This window comes from Talpa europaea, assembly GCF_964194135.1.
Source record: "Talpa europaea genome assembly, chromosome: 14".
NCBI lineage: Eukaryota > Metazoa > Chordata > Mammalia > Eulipotyphla > Talpidae > Talpa > Talpa europaea.
In genome coordinates this window covers 45,541,325-45,567,306 of record NC_140082.1, presented here as the reverse complement: position 1 = coordinate 45,567,306, position 25,982 = coordinate 45,541,325, and the positions used below count along the sequence as shown (strand labels likewise).

Genomic DNA, 25,982 nt, shown 5'->3' with positions numbered 1-25,982 from the left:
TGAAGAGCCCACGTCACCATCTCCTCTTCTGCCAGCCTCTAGCTCTCCAGAACCCTCCATAGCCTTTCCTATGCTTGTAGGGGAGTGGAGGAGCCTTCGCAAGCATTGCAGTGAGAATATGGACAGGGCAGAGAGAGACCAGATAAGTCACCTGCTTCATGACAGACTCAGGTGAATTTGAGTGAATTTGGCTTGGGATACCTTTACTTGGAGGCTTTTATTTATAATTCACCAAATCTAATACACGTTCACTTCAACTTCAACTTCAACTTCTCTCCTCATTACTTCCTCCCTTCTCTTCTCAAGACAGTGAAAAGGATCAGGAGGCAGTCTCCTGGACAGGGGGCACAAGCCTGTGCCCATTTGGTTCCCCACCTCAAACTCTGATTTGGGATTCAGAAATATATCCTGGTATGTTAGTAATGCAGATCATTTTTATGAGGTACCATAATGGGAACCATCTTGTTTTATGTCTCCGGTAAAATGTGTCTGTAGCAGTCATTTTCTCATCTAATGCAGTTGTATCTTCATTCCAATCTACAAACTTAGGGCTGACTGTCACTGAATTCTGTGGTGTAATGGTCCCCAAAAGCCAATTAAGTGGAAATAATGAACCACAAGCTCAAAGGGAATAAAGGAAGAACTGATCCGGAGGAAAGGGACTCAGTTCCAGAAGCATCATGCATTCTACAACATCTCTTCTGTTATCGCTTCTGTTTCCATCAGAAAGGAAGTGTGTGAGCAGGAGCTATTTGGAGAGGCAAGCGTGAGCTCTGCCTTGATAAGCCCCATTGGAAAACCACTGCATGTCCTTATTTTTAGACTTTCTTTCATTTTGCTTCAAGCAATCCATTGGGAAAGGGTCTTTGACAAAGGGCACTTTGCACACACACACACACTTTAGATTGTAAATGTCACCTATTTTAATGCACCTTGGGAAAGTTCCTGTGGAAAAATAGGTTGATGATCAAAGATATGTAAAGTATTAATAAGAAAAAGTATCAGTCATATATATAATAGCAGGCCAAACCCCTCTCTTAGGAAAAAGGAAAAGATAACTTTTTTGACTAGGTAAAAGATACAGCCAGAATAGATTTCTCTCTGTCCTCTTCTAATGAGTGCTAAGAGAGAATATTGAGGTAGAATTTTCCAGTTGCTCCAGAATTAGAAGCTAATGCCTAAGGACACAGGCCTAAATGCCCTCTATTCCAAATCTCTAAGAGTGGGGTAGGTTGCCCTCACCCCAGGGGCTGCGTAAGCAAAGGTACCACAATCAACAATCATCTCCACACACACTCTACTGGCCATGTAGGGAGCAGAGTCTTTGAGAAAGATGTTTTTCCTTCCCCTTCCCAAGGTTCCACTTAGGGGCAAAGAGGAAGAGAGAGAGAGGAGGGGGGAGGAGTGGAGAGAAAAACCCACTAGACTCACTCATAAAGATGGGGCGTGCCTTGCAAGAAGGAAGCCTGACATTTGATTCTCCAAAAGGATCCCTACGTTTGGATTCCCTTAACAGCAAAGTCTGAGGCAAAGATTTGAGTTTGGACAATTTTTTGGAGAAGTGATTTCCAAGAAACAAAAGTGAAGGAGTGAGAAAGAAATCAATGAAAGATGCACACTTGAGCTCATCACTACATGGGCAACTGGATCTCAATTCTACTAGGAATCTTCAGTGTGGAGGAGGGAGGTGTGAAACAAGCCTCTGAACTGTCCCTCTAAAGGTTAGATAGACCAGAGGCAATTCCCACCCCAGTGGTCCAGGGTTGCCCTGGAGGGCATTATTCACCCTTTTTCTCACAACTTTCTAAGACAGCTCTGTGGCAAATAAACCTGTTGCCTGCCTGAGGTAGAAAGCAGTCAGTGTGCACAGAACTGTCCACAGCTGGAGTGGACATCATACCAAGGGATCAGAACACAGGGCACCATGTGTCCACTGCAGGGTGTGCTGTGCAAAGGACTTTCTGAGGATCACGCCTCCCTTAAGCAGGGTCAGGAGACTGGAGAGCTACCATGGGGCAGAGAGGGCCTGGAAGGTGGTGACCTCAATGCCCACATTCAGCATGGCAAGGATTTGTGAGCTTCCCATGAATTAAGGGGATCACAAAAGTTATCCTCCCCACAAGTGCTCCCATTGGGGAGAAGGCACCCCACCTAAAAAGGCTGAATGATAGACCAAATGCATTTTTGTGCAGTCAGGTTGAAGGAGGCTACACTCACATCAGGATCTAGGCAGTGGGGAGGCCCTAGGCTGCCCTCTGGGGAACCAGCAGAGGCCCACAAGACAGTGAGCATGTAAACACCTACACACAGTGGGTCCCCAAGTCTCTGTTAAACCAGGGAATCAGCCATGACCAATAAGGAAAGGATTACAAACATTGAACAGGTTAGGATATATCATTGAAGTTCAGGTTGGACAAGACTGGAGGATGTTCATCCATAATTGAAAATGACTCAGACATATACATCATCTGCCCAAGATAATCATGCTGTTTTGTAACTACACTGAGTAGATACCCCAGCAAACCCATTATATCACTGAGTGGTGAGGGACCAGAAACAGAGGGTGGGGTTGCCCACCTGCCCACCTGAGTACTAGTATCTACTATTAGACGAGCCAGTCAATCCCTGAAAGTAACAGGTAGAACTCTCTGTACTGCTGGAAGGACCTCAACAAATCAAGTGTGCCTTGCTTTTATTCTATGCAAGTTCAGAGAATTATACAGTGCTTTCTTTTAAAAAAAAAAAAAAGCTAAATTAGATAGGTATTTTTTAAAAAGTGGGAAATAAAGAACCTAGTTGTGCAGGAATGTTTACATTTCTTTAAGTTTTATCCTGAACCAAATTCCCTTAACCTGAGACCCAAAGACCCTCCACAAAATGAATGGATTAGCCTCAGAGATCTGCAAGTCTCCTGGACCAGCACACAGCCATTTGTGTGTTCGGGCATATGTGGCTTCGTGATAGAAGTCCACAGCTTTCATCAGATTCTCAAAGAAACACTTGATCCAAAAAAGGTTAAGAGGCAATTATTTGTGTTACTAATTGGTATTTAAAATTTGCCATATCAATGCAACTATTTTGTTTTGACAGGAAAAGGACCATTCGTTAGAAAGTATGCTATTTCCTGTACTAGGAGAGAGCCGCTAGCCTGTAATAAACCTTTTTGTCCAGGCGCTGGGTTATGTGAGCGCTGGGCTGACACAGTGTCCCCCTGGTGGCTACTGTGAGAACTGCAACCATAGCCCTCCTCTAAAACAGCCCAAGATCGCGGTGGATGACAAGATATAGCCCTAAAGACCAAAAGGAAGGAAGAGTTAACTAGAAAACTGAGTCGGGAAGGGCCAACTGAGAAAGGGTGCAGAAATGAGGTGATAACACAATGTTCATATGACAAAAGAACAGCAATGGGGAGATGGCATTCTCCTGCTCTTTCAGGAGACCGTGTGAAAAATCAGGAGACATTCTGCTACCCGCTACCAGCCAAACAGAAGAAAACAATTGCCCTCACTGTTAAGACAGGCCATGGGGAGATACCAACGTAAACTGAATTACAATGCCATGTACACTTACTAAGGATAGGCCAGATGATCTGTGACTGTCAGGGCCTGAATTGTGAATAGGCTCACAAACTTGTTCCCTCTCCAGCCTTTCCCAGGAAGAGAGGTAACAAGCAGGAGGTGAGTGCTGTGGCCCCCTTTTCAAACACGCCAGGAATGAGACCCTGACTTGATTGGTCTGGATGGAACCTGCATACTTTAAAACTCCAGATGACTCAAATGGACAGCCAGGTCTAAGAGCCACTGGGTTAGAAGTAATGGCTGCTCTCTCTATATGTATGACCTATCTCAGGAGACCCTGGGGTAGTAGAAAGAGTGACATTTGCTCAGGAGCTGGAGGGAGAGTTCAGGGAAGTACATTTTCATCCCTCAGTAAGTGGGGACCACCTGTGGCTCTCACAGACTCCACATGACCATAACCACGCTGCCCATGACAAGAGGAAATCCACCCCACCTTCTCAGAAGGTTGCCTCCAGGAGACGCTTAACACCAGCCCTGTGTTTGTCAAGGGACTCTCCTTGTCAATTAACAGAAAGGTGCATGACCCACTCTGGAACCTCACTCTGGAAGAAACCCCCTCCTGCCCAACCAGCAAAGGGAGCGCTTCCAGGAATAAGCTGCTGAGGTCTTTCCTGCTAAGCTCTCCCCAGGTCTTTGCAACATGGGAACCCAGAGAGGAAGAGAGCTGAGCAGGGACGGAGGGATCCACCCCAAGTACTTACTGCAGAGCCCGGTGCAAGGCAGCCTGGGCCTGTGCTCCCAGCTGGCGCAGGAGGCTGCGAAGGGCCGGCTGCCTGGAAGGAAGCTGAAATTGCAGGTCGCTTTTCTCTTTCTCCAATTCTTCTAATTTTTGTTTTAACATCTCAGCTGGAAGCCCAAAACGAAGAGAGAGGAATGAAGAAGATGAAACTCAAAATAGATAAATCCCGTGTCTCTTAGTCCCACTACCGGTGAACATTCACCTTAAAGGCATAATGCAAAGGTGACTGGTTTCTAAGCCAGTACTTCTGTCTCTCCGTTGGTGCCGTGAAGACTCTTCTGTCTTCTGACTGACAGTATCACCTTCCTACCTTTTGTTCTACTACTACAAAGATTATTATTTATGTATTCATATGAGGGTCAAAATCAGGATCGCCACATGCAAAGATACGTAATACTATTTGTAAAACCATATGATGATTTGGAGAAAAGTCCACTGATTTTGAAGAGTAGTAAATAATCAGTTGGAAAAAAATCAGTGTCCAAGTGTTGATTTGAAGAAAGTTTCCTTATAAATTGCCCCTGAGACAGAACCAGCCTCAGTAGTCCTAGAAGCACTGTTCAAAGTCTATCATGTGATAGATAACCATAGAGCCACTAATGATACACTAATGAGTCATTTTTTAAATGACTTCAAGTCTCCTAAAACAAGGTATGAATATAGAATCACCATCAGACAATTTTTATTTAAAAAAAAAGAAAATACAGAAATTGAAATTCCCACAGATGACAACTTGTCTTCATAATCAAACACCTAAGAACTGGAAAGCTTTCTGTATATTTTTTTTTTCCCAGAAATGTAAGAACTGGGATTGCAAAGGTCATCCCTCAGAGCTTCCCTCCTGCTGTGTATGCCAGGCAGATGAGGGGAAGCCTCGATTCCCTCTCTCCTTGGCTCATAGGCAGACCCCAGCTTCTGACATCCCAGCAGTCACCCCTGGCCACTGAGCTCCATCAACTCACCCAGGTGTGCAATGCAAACAGTATCATTTTCTACTTTGGCCACAATGAGAAGACATGTTAGAGGTTTCTCCTCTAGATCACAAAAACTCTTCTACATTTCTATAGCCCTGCTGGCTATTTTCAAAGTAGGCTATTTCCCTGAGAATTAATTTTAACTTAAAATGCTGTTTTCAACAAGCTTGTCTTTTTGAAAACACGTCAAACAAAACCTTTCATCACACACAAGCAGAGGTGAGCATTCATCACAGTGTCCCCTGGCTGTGGCCCTTCTCTCTTACTGGGTGCTCCCAAGACAGGCACTTGGGCAGAGGAAGGGCAGGCACCAGGCATCCTGGACAGCAGGGCTGTGTGTCTCTGGGGGTTCAGCTGAGACACTGTCCCATCAACTTGTATGCATTGGGACCAACAGCCAGAAACTGGCTGAAAGAATTTGCCAAGGAATCATTCAGAAAGGATCATCTACTTCCATCTGAGGCCAAGTCACAAGTGCCTGCCAGTTTCTCAATCTGTGCCACCTTCTTCAAAATGACAGCTGGAGCTATTTCAGACATCGCACTTGTAATGTACAGTGGAGCCTGGCCTGGCAGGTCTCCTGAGACAACCCCCAAGGGATCTGCTCCATAACACCAAGCTTTATGCTTCAATTTTTTTTTCTTTTTTCTTTTTGTATAGAGCTGGGATGTAGGCCACAGGTGGGAGTGGTGAGCGGAGTCACCAGAGACAGAGTGGGGAACAGAACTGGGGGATCTACTGAAATACACTGCTGAGGGGAGCAGCAGGCTAGACAGGAGGGGTCTGCTGCACCATATGTGGGTTAACGCCCTGGCTGGGAATTGAACTCAGGCATTAGAGGTGATAGTGCTGAGATTCAACCCTTAAGCCACCAGGGAGGCCCTTAATTTTTTTTTATTTATTGTCATTAATTTTTTTTATTTATCTACTTATTTTTTGCTATATGATATCAAAACCTCTAAGAGTTTTTACCTTATGTGATTTAAAATAACATATCAATTAAGTCAATTAAGTCATAAGGCAGTGGCAACAATGAGTTGCAATCCTCTTACATATGGACTAAGAGAAAATCTCAGTTTATATCTTAACTCTGCCATCTCTAGCTGTCTGACCTTTAAATGACTCAACCATTTTTATCTTCAGTTTCCTAATGTGTAGAAATAGGAATGATAATAATATCTACTTCATACAGTTTTCTGAGGATTAAATGAGACCATCTATACAAAGCATTCAGCCCCGTGCTGGCACACAGGACTTGTCCAAATGAACTGATTATCAGCTGTACCATTAAGTATGAGTCTTCGATTGCTCACAATGATGTTCGAAATCCAGTCTGACCGACCTCTGTCACCCACCCTGCTTTAAAGTGTAACCTCCCACTGTCGGGTGAAAAGTCCTCAGACAATGCAAGCTGATCCAGCCAAATGAAACACTGGAAATGGTGAGTCGGCAGCCAAAAATCACATTCATGATGGATTCCAAAGGAAAACATAAGTTATCCCAGGAAATACCTGTGATTAGTTATGTTCTAGGCTCTCACTCACCTTCAAAAGTGTGTATAGCTAAAGTTATTAGAAGAGTTTATGGGAAGGACACCATCAATTTTATAGTTGATAATTATCTCTAATTTATAAGTTACCTCCTACTCCAGTCTTTTGAGAGGCTATCAGCTACTGGGGGCTACACTTCACGTGCCAGCATCACCTCTGGGTGGCATGAGGGTACAGGGGTCAACATTATAAATAAAATTTCTCTTGCCTCCTATGGAGAGGAATTGCATTGCAATCATCCTGTGGAAGAAGAGGACTATGAAGGAGCACACAGGTGGGGTGCCCACCAGCACCCATGATGCAGGGGGACCTTGGGAAGCCACACAAAGGAACATGCTGGCATGCTAGAGAATGTACCTACCAGTGCCTATAGGTAAGATAAAGGGACCAGCAGGTAGTGCAGACAGCCAGGAGGGGAAGATAGGTTACAATGAGAAATAAGTAAGTCAGGCTTAGAAGGTAAGTAGGTGGAGGACGAAGACAGCCAGGATTTTAGTACTGGAGAATGTATTGTTGACTCTTGAACAGCATGGGATTGAACTGCAAGAGTCCTCTTATATTTTTCTATCCAATGTTCCACATTCACAGATTCAATGGTTGAATCCAAGGACATGGAACTCATGGAGATGGTGGGCCGACTGAAGTTACACTCAGGGACCAACACTCCTAACCCCTGTGTTGTTCGAAGGTCAGCTGTGCTCATAATTATGAAAAGGAATAAAGAACTTAGGCCTGTTACTTTGGAATTGGAGGTACTGGAACTGAGTGTTTTGTAGTATAGCTACTCACAGATATATAAGGAAATAATTACAGGGGTGTGTGCATGTGCATTTATATATATGTTCTACCTATAGCAACTAAGAAAGCCTAGAAGCAATAACACCCCAATAGCAACACACTCAGTTTCTGATTTCTAAACACCATGCTCCATGAAAAAAAATAAACTGAGTCTAGTATTGACACAGGGACAGTATGAGTCTGGATTTCTTGTACCAAAAGAGTAGGGCATGCTTAAAGATGGATGGGGCCGCGCCAGAAAGACGCAGGAGCCGTGTTGAAGGAGATCCCATAGGCCAAATTTGGGATAACTTAAGAATCAAGTGAATAATACAATGAATGAGAATTGAGGTTTGGTGGGGTGCAGGGTATCAGTGTAAATTTAGATTATCCCCCCACACACACTTAATGTACTAATCCATCTCGAAAGGAAAATGTAAGTCTGCGGTAGAGAAACCTGGAACGGGTTTCACTCGATTCAAACAAATGATGAAGGTGTTAACATCAGCGGGGTGGGGACAAATCTAGGCAGGGTGACACCTGGGGAGATGCACCAAGAAGCACACATTTCCACGATGTTCCTGTCAGGGCTACGTGACCTGAGTCACAAGGAAGCATCCAGGGACCCAGGTTGAAGGCTTCCAATAAAATGTCAGGTCTGCCTTTCTTAAACATCCAAGGTCATCAGAGACAGGGAAAGGAAACTGAAGAGATGTGCCAATTGCATGCAATTGTGTTCCTGACCACAAAGGACAGAGAACAATGCTGGACCTCGGGGCAATGTGCTGGGTCTGCAGACCTGAGAGCAGTGGTGTGTCAAGGTTGATATCTTGACTGGGAGAGTTGCATCTTGGGTGTGCTTAGAAGCGTCATGTTTGGGGAAATACACAAGCGAGGGCTGATGGGCATGGTGTCCGCAGCTCGCCCTCAGGTGGTCATGGGTCTCAGGTGGTCAGGGGTCTGCACATCTGGCTGGGGAATCGGAGTGAGACATGTGAGTTCTTTGTACTTTACTTGCCACTTTTCTGTAAGCGGAAAATGATTTTTTAAAAATTTTGAACACAGCCCTATTACATGCTGTCCTTGTTACTTTTATGTCCTTTCTTTGCATAAAATCCTGCTGTGTCTTTAAGACAATCCTATTGTTCTATATGGCCCAGTGGTTGAGGGAACATAACTCACTGTCTCTGGCTTTTCCTTCTATTAAGCCTCTGCAAACATTCTGTAGACATTGTTAATCTGATTTCAGTTTGTAGCTTAAGATTTAAAGCCAGATTTTCAGGGTGCTGCACACAGCAGGTGCTGAATAAATGGAACTGACTTACCATCTTGCTGACAGAACAGAAACATTAGAAATTTTGATTGCACCTGGCAAGCATAACTGACTAGAGCAAAACCAAACAAACTCAAAGTTAACCACAAATGATATTAACTTTGCCACCAAGAAATAAGCAAAATGATGCATGGAATAATATGTTCTAATGGATACTATACATTCAATTTGTGAACATAACAGGCTTTATGTGTAAACCCTCAGCGATAAAAATGTTAACCATGATCTCATTCCATTTTGGATCAAGCAAATGTATTTTTTTTGATGCTACTGCAACATATTTATTATGGTTTAATTGAGGGTCAGCATTCACCTGTTTTTCATCAGTACTAAGTGCCTGCAGCTAGGGCTACAATATGGAAGCAGAATGAAAGACAAGTAAGTACTTTCCCCATCTATGAATAAATACGCAAATAAGCATTTACAGAGCAGCAAGAAATCTTCACATATAAAGACATCCTGGTAAATAGATTCGCTCCCTACTGCCTTGTTCTGTCTATGGGATGACAGGATAGATGGAAGAAACCATATTCTTGGCTAGGCAATCATTGCATATTCTGAGGAGGCCCTCTAAAGTTAAGAAGCAATCAATGTCTTCATAAGTCATTTTCCCTTGGTTTTTACATAATGGCCAAGAAATGCTATTCATTGAGAGTGGAATATTCTAATAATTCCACATTATCATACTCCTCATGTGTAGATGACCAGTTTACAAAGAATTAGAGTGTAATAAAATATGTATTTCAGACTAACCTGAGACAACTGAGCCAGTCTTTGACATTTCAGAATATTGGAATTTCTTGGATTCATTATCATAAAAATCAGTCACTATTGGGGCCTGAAGACTTCAAGCATAATAATCATTTTTGAGAATATATATTACATGCCTGGCACTATAATATACATTATTTCTGAGCCTCACAACAATTTGTAGATTAGGAATACAAATGCAGGGACTAAAATTCAGAGAATATAAGTCATTTACCCAAGGCCTCAAAATGAGTGAGTAGCAAATTCAGAATTTGAACCTTCACCTTTTCTGTCGTCCAGCTCTGGACTTGTTCTATTATGCTTTCCAGGGGCCACCCGTGAGTTTCCTGCTCACACAGTGGCCCTCACTGCCCACTCACCTGTCTGAGTCCTCCCACTGGGGGGGAGAAGCCATATTCATCTCTGCCTTGCCAACGGTCTACTCAGTGCCAGGCACCCAACAGGTACTGCGCAGGTGCTGAAGAAAGGAGTGTTTCTATTCAGGTGAGGAGTGCTGCAGACAGAGAAAAGCAGCAGCAGCCACTGGGTGAGCACTGCTAGGCACCAAGCACCTTGCTATGCATCAATTATGCCGTCCTCATAATGACCCCAGGAGGGAGAGGTGGTTATTCTCATTACACAGAGCAAAAAGACTGTAGTGCATGAAAAGTTTAAGAAATTTTTCTAGGGCCTCCCCAGTGGCACAGCGGTTGAGCGCTGGGCTGCAAAGCTGCCCGCAGCCTCTGCAGTGCCGGTTCCATCCCTGGCCACTGGCGAGGGTCCCACATGGCAGACCTCTCCTACCGCACACGCTGCTCCCCTCAGCGGTATACTTCATCTGTCTGCCTGTTCTGCTCCCCACTCTGGCTCTGGTGAATTCTCTCACCCTCCCGTGCTTCGGACTGTACCCAGTGCTTGTATAAATAAATAAATAAATCTTTTAAAAAAAAGAAATTTTTCTAGATTAGTCACACAGCTAAGTAGCATCAGAAATGAACTCATGGTATCTCACCCCAAAACCTAAGTTCTGAATCATCATGCTTTACTGCAAAGGTCAGGTCTGCACTATATGCAATATCCTAAAATATAAGCCTGAAAGCATTAAACTCGTGCATACATGTCTGTTAGCCTATTTTCCATTTCATCTACCTCTTTCTCACAGAAAGCATGTAGTGGCCAAAACAAACAAAAAAAAACTCACAAAAGTGGAAATAGTTTCAGATCCAATTTCTAGGGAAATGGTGGATATCCACTCATGAAATGGGTGAATAGCAAGTCAAAAAGCAACCATTAAAACTGTTGCAAAATATTCTAATATTGCGGGCCTCCCCGGTGGCACAGCAGTTGATTGCTGGGCTGCGAAGCTGCCCGCAGCCTCTGCAGCGCCGGTTTGATTCCCGGCCACAGGGCGAGGGTCCCACATGGTGCACAGACGTCTCCTGCCACCCGCTGCTCCCCTCAGCAGTGTACTTCGTCACTCTGCCTGTTCTACTCTCCGCTCTGGCTCTGGTGAATTCTCTCACCCTCCTGCACCTCTGACTGTACCCAGTGCTTGTATAAATAAATAAATAAATCTTTAAAAAAAATTCTAATATTACAAGGAAAAAACAAAATATAAAATTCTATATACACATTATCTATAATTTATAATTGCATATGTTTTAAAAACTGGGAGGAACTAAGATTTCTGGCAATCTGTCATTGTGATTGTGAATGATTTTTTCTGTTTCTCTTACAAAACCAGCTGTGAAATCTTGAGTTGTTCATCATTGAGGAAAGTATTATATATTATAAAGTTTTAAATAGCCTACTGTTACTTAAGCTACTCTTTAATTTCTGCATAAAAATGGAGATTTGGAGCCTCCCCTGGTGGCGCAGTGGTTGAGCGCTGGGCTGCGAAGCTGCCCACAGCCTCTGCAGCACTGGTTCGATCCCCGGCCGCCAGCAAGGGTCCCACATGGCATGACAGACCTCTCCTGCTGTGCCCACTGCTCCCCTCAGCACTGTATTTCGTCTGTCTGCCTGTTCTGTTCCCTGCTCTGGCTCTGGTGAATCTTCTCACCCTCCCATGCTTCTGACTATACCCAGTGCTTGTATAAATAAATAAATAAATAAATTTAAAAAAAAAACAAAACGGAGATTTGGTGTCCTCAAGTTTTTAATGCTTAAACTACTTATGGTAAGCTTGGTTTCCCTGGGTCATAGATATTTCCAGTGTACATCAAAAGAAATGTTCTATTTTAAGCTCACCAATATGTGGAAAGAAGACTGAGAAATTACTTTGGTGGTACAAAAGGAAAAACAAACATTTGGTGGAAACTCAACAATTTTGGAAGACAAGCAATATTTCAACTACTTACCCACTCAGCACTTAGCCTATCACCTTGCTCTTAATATATATTTGTTGATTTGCTCTGAAATATTTCAGTGGGCTATTTGGTTTGTAACATCTGTTCTTTCTCAGCAAGAATTTACCAAGCAACATAAAATGAGTGATCAAAAGAACAAAAGCAGGGGCCTCTCTGGTGGCGCAAGGGGTTGTGTCAATGTTAAGTGTCAGCACTATGAAGCAATCTGCAGCTACTGCAGCACAAGTTCGATCCCCAGCTGGGGGGTTACCTGCATGGCACAGCAGACCTCTCCTATCTCGCCGGCTACCCCCCTCAGCAGTATATTTCAGTCAGACCACCTGTTCTGCTCTCCACTCTGTCTCTGATGAATCCTCTCATGCCCCCTCACCTATGGCCTACATCCCAGTTCTGATATGCATAAATAAATAAATCTTTTTTTTTTTTTTAAAAAAAGGAACAAAAGCAGTGATCCCAGCTACTTCCCCAGGTATTGGGTATGTCAGGTATGTCAACACTAGCACTGTGTGTGTGTGTGCAAGTCTGTGTGTACACAAAGTAGGTCCTGCAATAATGCAGTTCTATGCACTGTTGTTTCAGTCTAACATTGGTGAGAAAAAACAATCCCTTGGCAGTGGGGTAAAGGGCACTGTCTGTGTGAAGTTGACACATTCTCCCCAAGTCTGTATGGGTACCCCAGCTTCTTCCCATACCCCAAAGACATGCATGTTAGATTCACTGGCCTGTTTCCATTGTCCCAGTCTGAATGAGGGTGTGTGTGGGTGATGCACCCCTGCAATGGAATGGGGTCCTACTCAAGGTTGTTCTACCTTATGCCCTGAGCTGCCTGTATAAAATCTAGCCACCCCGCCCCTGAACTGAAATAAGCAGCTTTGAAAGTGAATGAATGAATGAATAAATGAATACGAGTGATAGATCTATGGTAAAAATTGGTTTTATTAAATATTTCACTTAAAGTCCCAGTTTCTAATAACCTGTCAACAACATTAAGTAAGGACTTATTGTGAGTGTGAGTGTATATGAGTGTGTGTAAGTATGTGTATGAGTGTGTGTGCGCACACATGCTGTCAGTAAGCTTGCAAACAATGATTAAAGCTGCAGTGTTCAGACATGTCAGAAAAGAGAAAATTCCTCAGGATCAAGAGTTGCTGAAAAGGTGGTTTGGTTATGGGTCACTCCAAAATATATTTTGCCTCAATTATTAAAACTAAATTCATAAAAAAGTGTTTCTTTCACCAAAAGTCCTAGGGAATTAACCAGCATACTGAATGTTGGTTACTTTTATAAAAGCCTTAAATTTTCAAAGCTACCAAACCTTTTTGAAAGGATGTTTCCACAGATGCTAAGAAAAAGTGGGTCACTGCATACATGTGACCATGTGCACTGCTCAGAATCTGGGGTAGCTCAATCTCTTGCTGGCAATTCTCAGTTGTCTGCTTTTTTGTTGTTGTTTTGTTTAAATTGAGATAACAGGGCCTCCCATGGTGGCGCAGTGGTTGAGCGCTGGGTTGCGAAGCTGCCCACAGCCTCTGCAGCGTCGGTTCGATCCCTGGCCGCCGGGCAAGGGTCCCACATGGCACACAGACCTCTCCTGCAGTGCCCGCTGCTCCCCTCAGCAGTGTACTTAAGTCGGTCTGCCTGCTCTGTTCCCCACTCCGTCTCTGGTGAATTCTCTCACCCTCCTGTGCTTCTGACTGTACCCAGTGCTTGTATAAAAAAATAAATAAATCTTAAAAAAAAAATACAGTCAGCCCTCACTTTAAAAAATAAAAAATAAATTGAGGTAACATTGCTTTACAGCACTGTACATGACTTAGGGGGATGGGGTCACACCTCCTCTGATGTATGGCACACACCACACCCACCAGCAAAGTGCCCATGGTCCTTTCCCCAAGACCACTGGGACTCTCCCCTCTGTGTTCCACCCCTTCCCACCCTCCACCTCTAGTAGCCTCAATTTTGCGGTCATATTTCTAGGGTTTGTTTTGGTTTAGTTTTGTCTGTTCTTTTGTTTCTCTATTTTCCACATAGGAGTGAAATCATCTGTCTTCTTCTGATTTATTTGACTTAGCATAATCCTCTCCAGTTTCATCCATTTGTGTGCACACATACCTTTTTAATCCACCCCTCTGTCACTGGGTTATCCACTTTTTTATTTTATTTTTTTTTATAAATCTTTTTTTTTTGAAAGATTTTTTAAATGGCTTTTTTTTAAAGATTTATTTATTTATTTATATAAGCACTGGGTACAGGCAGAAGCGCGGGAGGGTGAGAGAATTCACCAGAGCCAGAGCAGGGAGCAGAACAGGCAGACTGACGAAATACACTGCCAAGGGGAGCAGCGGGTGGCAGGAGAGGTCTGTGCGCCATGTGGGACCCTCGCCCGCTGGCTGGGGATCGTACCGGTGCTTCAGAGGCTGCGGGCAGCTTCGCAAGCCAACACTCAACCGCTGTGCCACTGGGGAGGCCCGTGATCCACTTTTTTAAAGAGCAGTAAAATGTGTCCCACATCTCCTACACTTTCAACATTACTCCCACCACCTCCTCCACTCCTACAATCACCACCACTAGCTTTCCTACCACCACAACCATTAACAACAGCACACCTGCCTCCTACTGATTATAACAGGAAGAGAGACCCATGCACCTTCCCAGCTGTTTGTTAGGAAACATGCACTGAAAACACCCAAAAAGGAGAGCTATTCCTCAGATTCTTTCCAATAGCTACAAAACTAGGAGAAAGAGAGAGAGAAAGAGAGAGAGAAAGAAAGAAAGAAAGAAAGAAAGAAAGAAAGAAAGAAAGAAAGAAAGAAAGAAAGAAAGAAAGAAAGAAAGAAAGAAAGAAAGAAAGAAAGAAAGAAAGAAAGAAAGAAAGAAAGAAAGAAAGAAAGAAAGAAAGAAAGAAAGAGAAGAAAAGCTACTCAACTGCACAATGAAATAAGTCAGAAAAGACACAAACCAAAATGTTAATAGTGGCTATCTCTGAAAGCACCATGAGAAAAATAGTGGATTTTTTTCTTTAGTTAATATTTCTGAGCTCTCTAAATGCTTTTATAGTGATTATGTTTTTCTTTAATAATTTAATTTTTAATTCATTTTTAGAAATAAAAGGCAATCATTAACTGTGACATTCAGGCAGGGCAAGTAGGTGACCTACCTGGGGTCAACTAGCATGAACTAGGAGGTCAATGCTTTGGCACTTTTCATGCAATCTTTTTGAATTTCAGTTTTTGTAATCTACACAACTGATACACTAGATAGTTGTGCAAAAAAAGATTAGATGATGTGATGTATGGGAAGCTCCTGGCAGAGCAATGTTTTAAAATAGTTAGTTATCATTATTTGGCAAGACTGATTAAGCTATCAGTCTCAAGAACATAGTATGTCCCCACTCATCTTCCTCATAGCAGGACAATCCAGAAAAGTCTTGCTATAGTGACGGCCAAGAGAAGAGCTTAGCAGGACTCCAAGGTATTCATACTCAAGGATTAGGATTTAGGATCATGGGTTCTGAAGAGGCTACCTCAAATCAAACTCTAAGGCCACTCTTCACTGACGTCATGATTTTAAATAAGTCAGACATCCTCTAAGACTCAGTCTTCTCAACAACAAAATGGACCTATAATAGAACTTACCTTATGACTTTGTGACAATGGAGAGTATAATGCCTGGCTCCCTGTTTGCCTGCTCGTGACATGAATTATTGCTATAACCATGAGGTAGGGAAGCAGATTTATTTAAAGGATCCTTTCTAAGTTAACTTACTACATGATACCCAAAGTGAATATGTGGCTAAGATAATTAATGGAATAAATTGAATAGATTAAATCTTTAGTGGCACTTCCCAGTTAGCTTCGAAACCTTCACTTAAAAGTTTTCTAATGCATGTTTTTTAATGCACAAAATTAACATGACCTTCCTATATTAAGAAAAACATAAAACTATTTTAGGAATGATACTGCATAAAAATTGGGTTATAACAGAATATATTTCAAGGTCCCTTCTAATTCTGAAAATTCTGGAAGGCACAAATTGAGAAACAGACTTGGAATACAGCTCATCCATCTCTCTTTTTTATTTTATGTGAAAGAACAAATCTACACACAAAAACTGAGGTGGGTGAAGGAAGGGGTTATCCATTTTAGACTATGTAAACTCTGAAAAAAATCTCATTTAGAATGTAATGGCAGATACTCCCACATAAAACAATTTTTATGCCATGTTATTTACTTTAATTGAATTTAGATATATGATCAGTCATTACCAAAATGGGTTAATCACTTGGGCAATTACTAACTCACTTAGCAATTTAGATACGCAGCTGATAAGTGAATCAACTCTGTAGACTGAATGTTGACGTTTAGTAGGTAGAATGTAACAAGAGGAGAAGTAAAAAGAAAACTTCTTTATAGCATATTGACTATACTAACAGGGGCATAGGAAATTTATGGTAAATAATAATGTAATTTAAAGTGTCAGTCAGTGGGCCTCCCCTGGTGGCACAGGCGGTTGAGCGCAGCGCTGTGAAGCTGTCCGCAGCCTCTGCAGCGCCAGTTCGATCCCGGCCAGCCGGCAAGGGTCCCACATGGCACGGCATAACTCTCCTGCCACACCCGCTGCTCCCCTCAGCAGTGTATTTCGTCAGTCTGCCTGTTCTGTTCCCTGCTCTGTCTCTGGTGAATCCTCTCACCCTCCCGAGCATCTGGTCTGTACCCCGGTTCTTGTATAAATAAATAAATAACTCTTAAAAAAAATAAAAATAAAAAAAATAAAGTGTCAGCCAGTGATTCTTGGACCATTTCCACATCAACAGTAACCTTGTAGAATGACTCTGTTGACCTTCCAAATGGTCACTTTTGAATATCTCCTTCAAGGACTCTTCCTTCATGTATTTTTTTTTTTAAAGAGGCATGAATTTTTATTTATTTATTTGTTTGTTTGTTTATACATGCACTGGGTACAGTCAGAAGCACGGGAGGGTGAGAGAATTCACCAGAGCCAGAGCGGGGAGCAGAGCAGGCAGAAGGACCGAAGCACACTGCTGAGGGGAGCAGCGGGCGGCAGGAGAGGTCTGCGCGCCATGTGGGACCCTCCTCCGGTGGCCGGGGAGCAGCCGGGGATCGAACCGGCGCCGCAGAGGCCGCAGAGGCTTCGCAACCCAGCGCTCAACCGCTGCGGCACCGGGGAGGCCCTTCCTTCATGTATGTTGAAGGGTCTTGGACCATCGAGTAGATTGATGTGCCTCTCAGACATGGGAACACACTATGAGCGCTGAGGTCATTTTTAATGAAATGAATTTATGAAAGGATTCAAATACCTACTCATTATTCCTCACTATTGGTTTTGGTTGGACTCAGTTTTCACTGTGAAACCGGACATGGCATTCAATTAGTTCTATGAATAGACTTTTCACAAGTAATTTGCACTGCTGGTGTTTTCATAAAAAATTAGCTGGACACATCTGCTTGTCAGCGGTCAAAAACCACAGGCTATCTCACCCTTTTAATGGTAATTGCTGCAACCTGTAATCTTTTTAAGACTAAATTATTTTTTGTAGAACATCTTTTAACATATTCATCTGTAATGGAATTCAGGATATTAGGGATGCACTACTGAGCAACCACCATCATCATTATTTTAAAAATATAAGGCAAGCCACATGCATGTGCAAATCCCTTTCTGCAATGGACAAATGGAACACACCAGTGTGATGCTCAATGCCAAGAGGATTGTACTAAATTGGTCCCTGGCTAACGATATGGCAGCACAAACAGCTTAAATTCTTTGAGTGGCATAAAGGGATCTAGATACAATGGCACAGTCCCAAAAAACTAAGAAGATTAAATAAATTATTTTCACTAGCCTGAGCTATTCCAATTAGGATGAAATCCAATCAGAAGGAATAAAGCATGCTAGACTATTAGTTCCTTGGAACAAAGTAGAATGAAGCTGTTTTCTTTTGGCTGAAGCACCACAATACAAATAAAACAGTGACCTTCAATTCAAAGGCAATGTTAATAAGAGAAATCACGAAACAGCAGCCAATGATAAGAATGGCTAATAAAGAGCAAAGCTTTTAGTGTGCTGTGAACCTACATATGCACTGGCTTCAAGCACTGCCTCTAGAAAGAGTAAGGAGAAGTTAAGGGATTTATAATGCTCTATAGCACTTGTTTTAGAAGTATCTTTTCAGACTCCTTAGATACCACACCAATTTTAGAAATAAAACTGGAGTTTGTGGTAATATTTTTTCCCAGAGCAGGAATGCAACAGTAACAGATCACAGATGCAGGAAAGACCTCAGGGGCCTTTGTGAACCAATTAAAGTTCCTGTGTGGTTCCACATGACATGAAGTCATGGTACCTGGCCATTACACCCTTCGATGGCAAAGCATAACTAGTACAGAGCTTCAAAACCCCTGAGCTAGAAAAATAAAAGCAGTTGACAGTTCAGTGACCCTTACTTGGTGGAGAACTCTAATTCTTGGCCCCAGATGGGAACTGCCAACAGGTGCTGACCAGAAGCAGGAAGAAAAAGCTGTGGGCACCTAAAGGCCGAAGGTGATTCTGCCTTGTTGACTCCTGTCTCCCCAATACCTAATGCAGGTGTGCTACAAAAGGCACTTAATATTCAGGGATGAAGTAAAAAGTGTTATGCTTTGCATTCTCTCAAAACCTATCTTGGCTTTTTAATCCTTAAAACTGAAATCTAAAAGATAAGTTCATAGATTGTGTAAGATGGTATCTTAAACATCAGAGGATGTATAAAAGGATGATACAAACAATGTGAAAGGGAGTGTTCCTCTCTCTGTGTAAAGTCCTGTAGTATAAGAAGAAAATCCAAAATTTTAAATGATTTCAATGTTTAAGGATCAAGAGATACAGATTTTAGTGATGAATTTTAGGACCAACTTTATAATCTTGGAATTATTTAACCTCTCCAAGAATCGGTTTTCTCAATTTATAGACGAGAATAATAATTCTAGTCCAACACTGGATTATTGTGAAATGATAAGAAGAAAATTTCTGTAAATAATTTTGAAAAATGTAAGTTTGGCAGAATTGTTACAAAAAGTAAAAATGATGCAAAGATTTCTTTGATGGTTCTAGCTGTTGATTCCGATTTCATTCAACTCAAATTTGCTACTTTCAATGTGACCCAAAACCTGGAGGACTGTCAAATGCAGAGGATTTTATGGCCAGTCTTGCTCTATGTTTACTTTTTATGATGTAAAATGAACAAGACCTTCGTTCTCTCCTCTGGGCTCATTCCTAGTCCTCTATTGAAATATGCAGACAGTGCAGGTTACCTTTAGCTTCTCAGGTATCTGGAAGTTATAAAGCCCTTCGATGAACTCCTTGATACCTTAGTATACTAACTTCCATCATATGTATCAGTAAGAATATCAGCAATAGAAATACCTATAGGTATGCAGTAGAAAACTACAGTGAGGAGCACCAGCTCTATGAAAAACAGAAAAGAAAAAAAAGCTGTTAGATAAGGTATGATGAAGAGTTTCTGAGTTTTCCTCTAGAATTCTTTGGCTAGATATTCATCCATTTTATTTTCTTGCAGACACTAGCAGGCATACATGGCTGGTGTTTTAAGAAAAAGTTGTAATAATATTAACTACCAAGCATTGACTGTATGATTATGCCAGCTGTACTCCTAGTTGAGTCTCTGATGCATGAAAATGTGTGTATACACACACACATATATATATTTTTACATCATTGTTCATTTTTGTACAATGTATGCTTATATGCTTTCTCCTTTTGGGTGGATTTCCCTCTTGCAGTGGAGTAAACTCTCAATGTTGCCCCTCAATTAGTCAAAGGCTAAGAAAGACTGTATCTGTGATATACAGTCCACCCATTCTCTTTTGGTCTTCTTAAATCACCTCCTGAATTAGGACAGAGCAGCAGAGAGACATGGTTAGGGGTTGTGTCATGCTGTTCACCTACCTACAGTGATGTTTTGGCCTGAATGCATTTTGGAGGCACACTATCAACCTGTAAGAATTGATTTGGGGGCCTCCCTGATGGTGCAAGGAATTAAGACATGGCACTCTAAAATTATCTGCAGCCACTGCAGCAAGAGTTTGATCCCCAGCCTGGGAGGCGCAGCAGACCTCTCCTGACCTCTCCTGACCTCCCCTGACTCTCCCGCTGCTCCCCTCAGCAGTGTATTTCAGTAAGTCCTCCTGTTCTGTTCGCTACTATGTCTTTGGTGAATCCTTTCACCCCCCCCACACACACACACACACTTCTGGCCTGTACCCCAGTTCTTGTATGCATGAATAAATAAATCTTTTAAAAAATTGATTTGAGAACACTGACTTTTACATTATGTAGAAATGTTTCTTCCCTGCTCTTTGGGTGTCCATGAGGCATCTGCCAAAGGCGATGGAGTACATTTCTTGGTTGGTGTGTTGAGGGGCAAGAACAAGCAAACATAAATCAGTCTCTGCCCCCCTCCTTTCTTGTTGAAGGCCAGCTGATCTTAGGAAGCAGTCATTTTGTCTATTCCTCCAAGAGCGCAGACCCCAAAGATGAGCCTACAGTTTGTTCACTGCCTGCAGCTGATGGGTAATTCTTATTCTGGGGCTGGGAATTAAGGGATCTCTTGCTGCAATCTATCTAAACCACATCCTGTAAAGTTGGCCTCATAAGTTAAAGAGTTGATATTTAGATCTCCCTCTTATAAATTTTTTGTGTTACCTCTCAATTAGTTCATAACATGGAAAAGCAAGATGTTACTTGGGGCAGGGGAGATGCACCAGTTATTAAGCTATTATCTCTTAGCTTTTATCTTTTATTTTCAACTCTGTGGTGCTGGGGCAGGACCTCTACAAACCAACCACACTTCTGACTTTGCTACCAACTGCTATGAGTTCAGCAATGCTGGCCTACAACAGCTCATTCTAGGAACGGCAGGGGACTCCAGTTTGTAGGTTTTCCAGCACTCACTGTAGCAGCCTCCTCCCCTGAAAGACACCAGTGCCACAGGTCAGTGCCATCTCCTCAGAGTTATGGATACAAGGACCCTTAACCAGTTCAGACTTTGCCAACCTGATTTTTTTCCAGCACACTGGGAAAATACCCTGCTTATTCTAAGATGTGTTTTATGGATATAAAATGTGAGAATCCTGGAGTCAATAACCCAGAAAACCTCAGTTCCCCTTGACTGTGGCCCCTCCATGGACCCGGATCACTGGAGACATCATCGGGGTTTGTGCAGACCTGGGATGGCCTCCCCATCTGTGCACCCTGTAGCCCTCTCTGTGGTCACTGTCAGAAACTGTGAAAGACATTGATGAAGATAATTAATTGTCAAAGAGAAGCACTGAGTACAAAAATCTTGCCATCAAGTTCTTGAAGGCCCTCGGGATAAGCAGACATAGCCACCTCACCACCCCTAAAAGCTGGAGGAAGGATGGAAGGAGAGAAAGAAACATCAATTCCCGCCCTTCATCTCTCCAGCGGGTCTCCAGGGCTGTCGACATCCAGCTGTGGAGGGAGAAACGGAAAAGGGAAAGGAAGTCTGAGCTGAGAATGACATTGAGCAATGGCTGAGGGTGTAATAACCTGATTAGTGAGTCAGAAGTCACCAGAACAGACTCTGCACTCTAAAGTAAGACTAGCCAGAATAGGATCAATATTTTTAAATGCCTGCTATGGGCAAACTATGTGAAAAGTTTGACAGAATAGACACGTTACAACAAGTTTAACCTTTGATGTACACGTGAGACTGTACAGCAGAAATGACTCTCACTTAACTGGGCCGGAAAGGGGTTCCATAAAAAGTGAGTCCACACTCATAGCAGGAATTTAGAAAACCTAAATAAGGGTCCAGGAAAAAGACTAATTAATACAAAGTAAAAATCAAAATCAACAAGCAACTATAAACCAGAGACACACTACTGGGGTGGAGCGGGGGGGGGGGGCGGGGGGCAGAGGAAGAACTAGGGTCAAAATAAGGCAGGGGTGCAATTGTATGGGGAATAGAACCAAAATGAAAATGCATATATTGTGCAAAAATGAAAAATGATGTCAGAATTATATAAAATATTTTTTAAAAAAGAAAAAAAAAGTGAGTCCAGAGTCAGTGCCTCTGCCTCACAGCCACATTACTAGAAGAGAGAAGGAAAGATTATCACCATGTTACAGACCTGAGTTGGCAAGCCAAGGGACTCCCTGCCCAGATGTTCTGCCTGCAATTAGTACACACTGCCACCAAGGGGAGAATGAGTGCTTAGTTAGGGTCCTCATGGACCCCAAAGTGTAATTCCCATAACTGACATTAATCGCAGTGTATTTTTCTATTCACTTCTGGGGGTGTTTTTTTTAACAACCATACAAAAATGTAATTGTCCAAGCACAGATGTTGCATGATAATGGTTTTGTATTCCCTGATAGGGGAAGGGGCTTCAGTGGGAGAAGTTGGGGCTGGGTAGAGACTCCTCAAGTCTACAGCCTCATGTTAACAAATGTTATCCAGGAGGTAGGGAGAGGGAGGTGGAATCGGATGCCACCATTATCCTAAATGAACATACTCTTGTCTGTGAGTCCTTTTTCTGTCTTTTCATTGTATCTAAACAAGGAACGGTTGGCTTTCTGTGTAGATATCTAACTGTTTTTGTTTTATTTAAATTTGGGGAGTTTCATGAATAGGAGTTTCACTCATAAGGTTGAGGCTTGCCTGGTGGATCCAAAGCAATTGGTCCCAGCTGCCAGGAAGAAAATGAATATCTCTAAGTGGAATGGACACAGCATAACATCCTTGGCTGGCACTAAGGGCGTCAGTAGCACACTGCTGTTGATGCTGGAACACCACACTTGCAGGAGCTAATCAGAAACACTCATGCCACTGGGGATAAAGAGCAGGATTTGTTTCACAGCAAAGCTTGCTTGGCAATCCTGTTGTCCCTGTTCAGGACTCAATTCCAGTCAAATGCCATCACCCCTCTAGGCTGAACATCTCTCACACACTATGTTTTCTGGACACACACAAGTCAAGCGTCCATTCAATATGAAAAAGAAGCCTAGATTTGGAAGGAATTTCTTCCTTCCTTTCCACATAGTTCCAGTTTCCAAGGTATCATTTTCAGGTCCTTATGATGGTGCTTTTCAAGTATTTCTAGTTACTTCTTGGGGCAGGGGGGGGAATTGCCTTTTTTTTCCAACAGTGGGACCCCTTTTGAGATGAAACCTTACCGAAGTACTCACAACAGAGAAAAGCTAAAGTACTCTGGTCTTTGGGGTGCTACTGCCTTCTCATCTCCACAAAGGCATATTCCTATGATCCCCTCAGAAAGGCTCAAAAATTACGGTCTTTCAGTCTTCTGAAAAGACACATATCAAAAATGATGAGGAGATGTAAAAATATTGCCAGCCCTAAGTTTGTGTTGCTGTTTCAAGTTCAGATGACATAAATGAACATTTCATTGGGAAAGGTTTTTAAGAAAAACCAAATGTTTGTACCTTCATCCTCTGTTTTGATAAATACAGACTCTTATCCCAGAGACGTGAGTGACTTTCTGGTTCTGATATGCATAAAAACTAATCTCAGCCAGATTGTTTTACTTGGAACATGAGGCCAAATCCTCAGTTATGGTACTAAGAGGTGTTAAATTTCTAATTTTCCAAAGCTTTTTTTATTTTTGCATATATCCTTCTAATTTCTTCCTTTTGAAAAACTTTTTTTAAATTGTCTTACTTTGTTGTATGAAAAAGATTAAAAAGCAGAAAATGTGATCCACAACTCGCTGATTAGACAGGCTCAGCTAATGTATTGGCATTTACTTTCATTAACACACTGTTCATAGCTATTATTCCCATTGTTTCTTACATGAGCCAAGCCAGGTGGATAAAGCAGATGTTATCGTACCCATTTAGCAGATGAAGGTGTGATTTCTCACATCATAGGAGATCTGGCTCCGGGGAAAGTTCCGGAATGACATACCTACTTTTCACTTTTAATTTTCATGGTTTGGACCAACACTGGCCCATCCATGCCAAATAATGACACAGCCCTTCTACTGGCTTCCTAAGGAGCAGTTGTCCATGCAGTTCATATCAGATACAGAGCTACACCTAAGTCAATGTAAAGTAGCACTTTCCTCCACCAATCCTTCAAGGCAAGGCCATATTTTCTACCAGCTTCCCAGAACCACGTCTGCCACACCGCTATCTAGGAAAAAGAGCAAATGTGCAAAGTCCTCATTCTAGTCCTCAGGTAGAAAAATTGTAAGAGAGAATCATCCAGTGCTAGAAAGCTAAAGAGAAGTAGTCAAGTTTAGGGGAAGGCAAAAATGAGGCCCTAAAGATGATGGGAAGAAAACATCCTGTGAAGTCTTAGAGAGGACGCACTCGCACGAAGACAGAAAAGTCAAAAGAATATAGCGTGGTCCAGTCAGAGTAAACAAGTCCGTGGTGATAAAAATTCATTGTGAACAAATCTCATTTAAAAACGAACTCCCAGAGGAACTCATTACACTAAATGTTCTGGCAGTGACTTAGGTAGTAGTCATTTCTAAGCCACCCTTGGGGATATAAAAGTCACTGCTCTATAGCTAATGGGAGGGTGGGAAGAAAAAAGGGGGGCTGCTTTAGTGCCTGTCTCCTTCCCAACAATAAGCCTCTGTCAGGTTAGTGTTCTATCAAGCCTGTCAATTGTAACTTATTTTGTGTTAGGAGACAAGCTGGCACATCGTATAAAGGTCAAGTGGAAAACTGTCCCCTCTGCTACATCACTGTCATCAACTAATAAAGGTCATTCCACCCAATATATTGCCATGACGGAAAATAACTTTGTTTATCTACTGTAAAATATTAAGAAGTCCCTTTGCCATGAGCATTCTGCTTTCTCTTCACTCTCAAAAGGCATTCAATTAGACACCCCAAAATATTCCAGCAGCTGCCATGACACTGATCTGTTTGCAAACAAATCTGGACAGAAAAACACAGAGATAGTAAGCTTAAAAACCATCTATATAGACTCACAACTTCTATTTTACTGGTGTGTTTAACTGGAGTAAACACATTGATCTAGCATTATAAATAACCCAAATATTTAGCATATACCTTCTTATTTAATTCTTGTATCTCTATTATCCTATTTTACAAATGGGAAAATTGAGACTTAAAAAGATTAAAGTCATTCATCCAAGCTTATATAGCCAGTAAGCAGCAGAACCTGTTAATTTTTCAACTAGGTTGACCAGAAAGGCACGGATATTTTACTACTCCAGCATTAATAGAATTATCAGTTATTAATAACACTACATAGAACAACCATCATTTGTATTGAAGAGATATTTTGAACATATTTTGAACATGGTTGTTTTGAACAACCATTTCTTGGGAGTCTACTCTGACCATTACACTAGGTGCTAGGGATAAAAATGAAATTAGACAGCACCTCCTTCTCTCCCCCAGGGAGCTTACAGTTCAGCCAAGGGAACAGCCAACAGCTTTATTAAAACAAAACATGTATGAGGATAGGGAATGTGCAGAATGCCCAAAATAAGGGATGTTGAAACCAAGTCTTGATGGTTTAGTCACCTGAGAGCCTTAGTAAGGTCTAAATGGAGAAGGGAGCAGTGAGTAGTGTCAACAGAGATATCAGACAGAATGAGAAAGCACACAGGAAATACTGAAAGACTAAAGAAGCAGTTGCTTGGGGAGAAGAGAAGTAGAAGGAAATGGAGTTAGAAGACTAGAGAAGGGCCAGGGCAAGAAGGTGTCACTGCAGGGCAAATTTAACACTTATCCTAAAAACGTCGGTCATGGGAAGAGGTGAAGTGGGAAAGTGATCTTGTTTTAGGAGGAAGACTGGCTTCAATGTAAAAGATGAGTTTGAGTGGGGAAAGGATGGAAAAAGGAACCTATAAGAGACAAGTGTGTTCAT

At 42.2% G+C, this 25,982-nt stretch overlaps 1 protein-coding gene across 1 annotated transcript in view; it reads right to left on the bottom strand.

Annotated features, from left to right (window-relative positions):
- The window catches only part of DISC1 (DISC1 scaffold protein), a gene marked incomplete at both ends in the record, with an annotated part of 373,050 nt that overhangs the window by 230,671 nt on the left and 116,397 nt on the right, over positions 1–25,982 (bottom strand). The window contains one exon of the mRNA XM_084254028.1: positions 4,280–4,424. Coding sequence (XP_084110154.1) covers positions 4,280–4,424 — 145 coding nt within the window. The remainder of the gene's footprint in view (positions 1–4,279; positions 4,425–25,982) is intronic.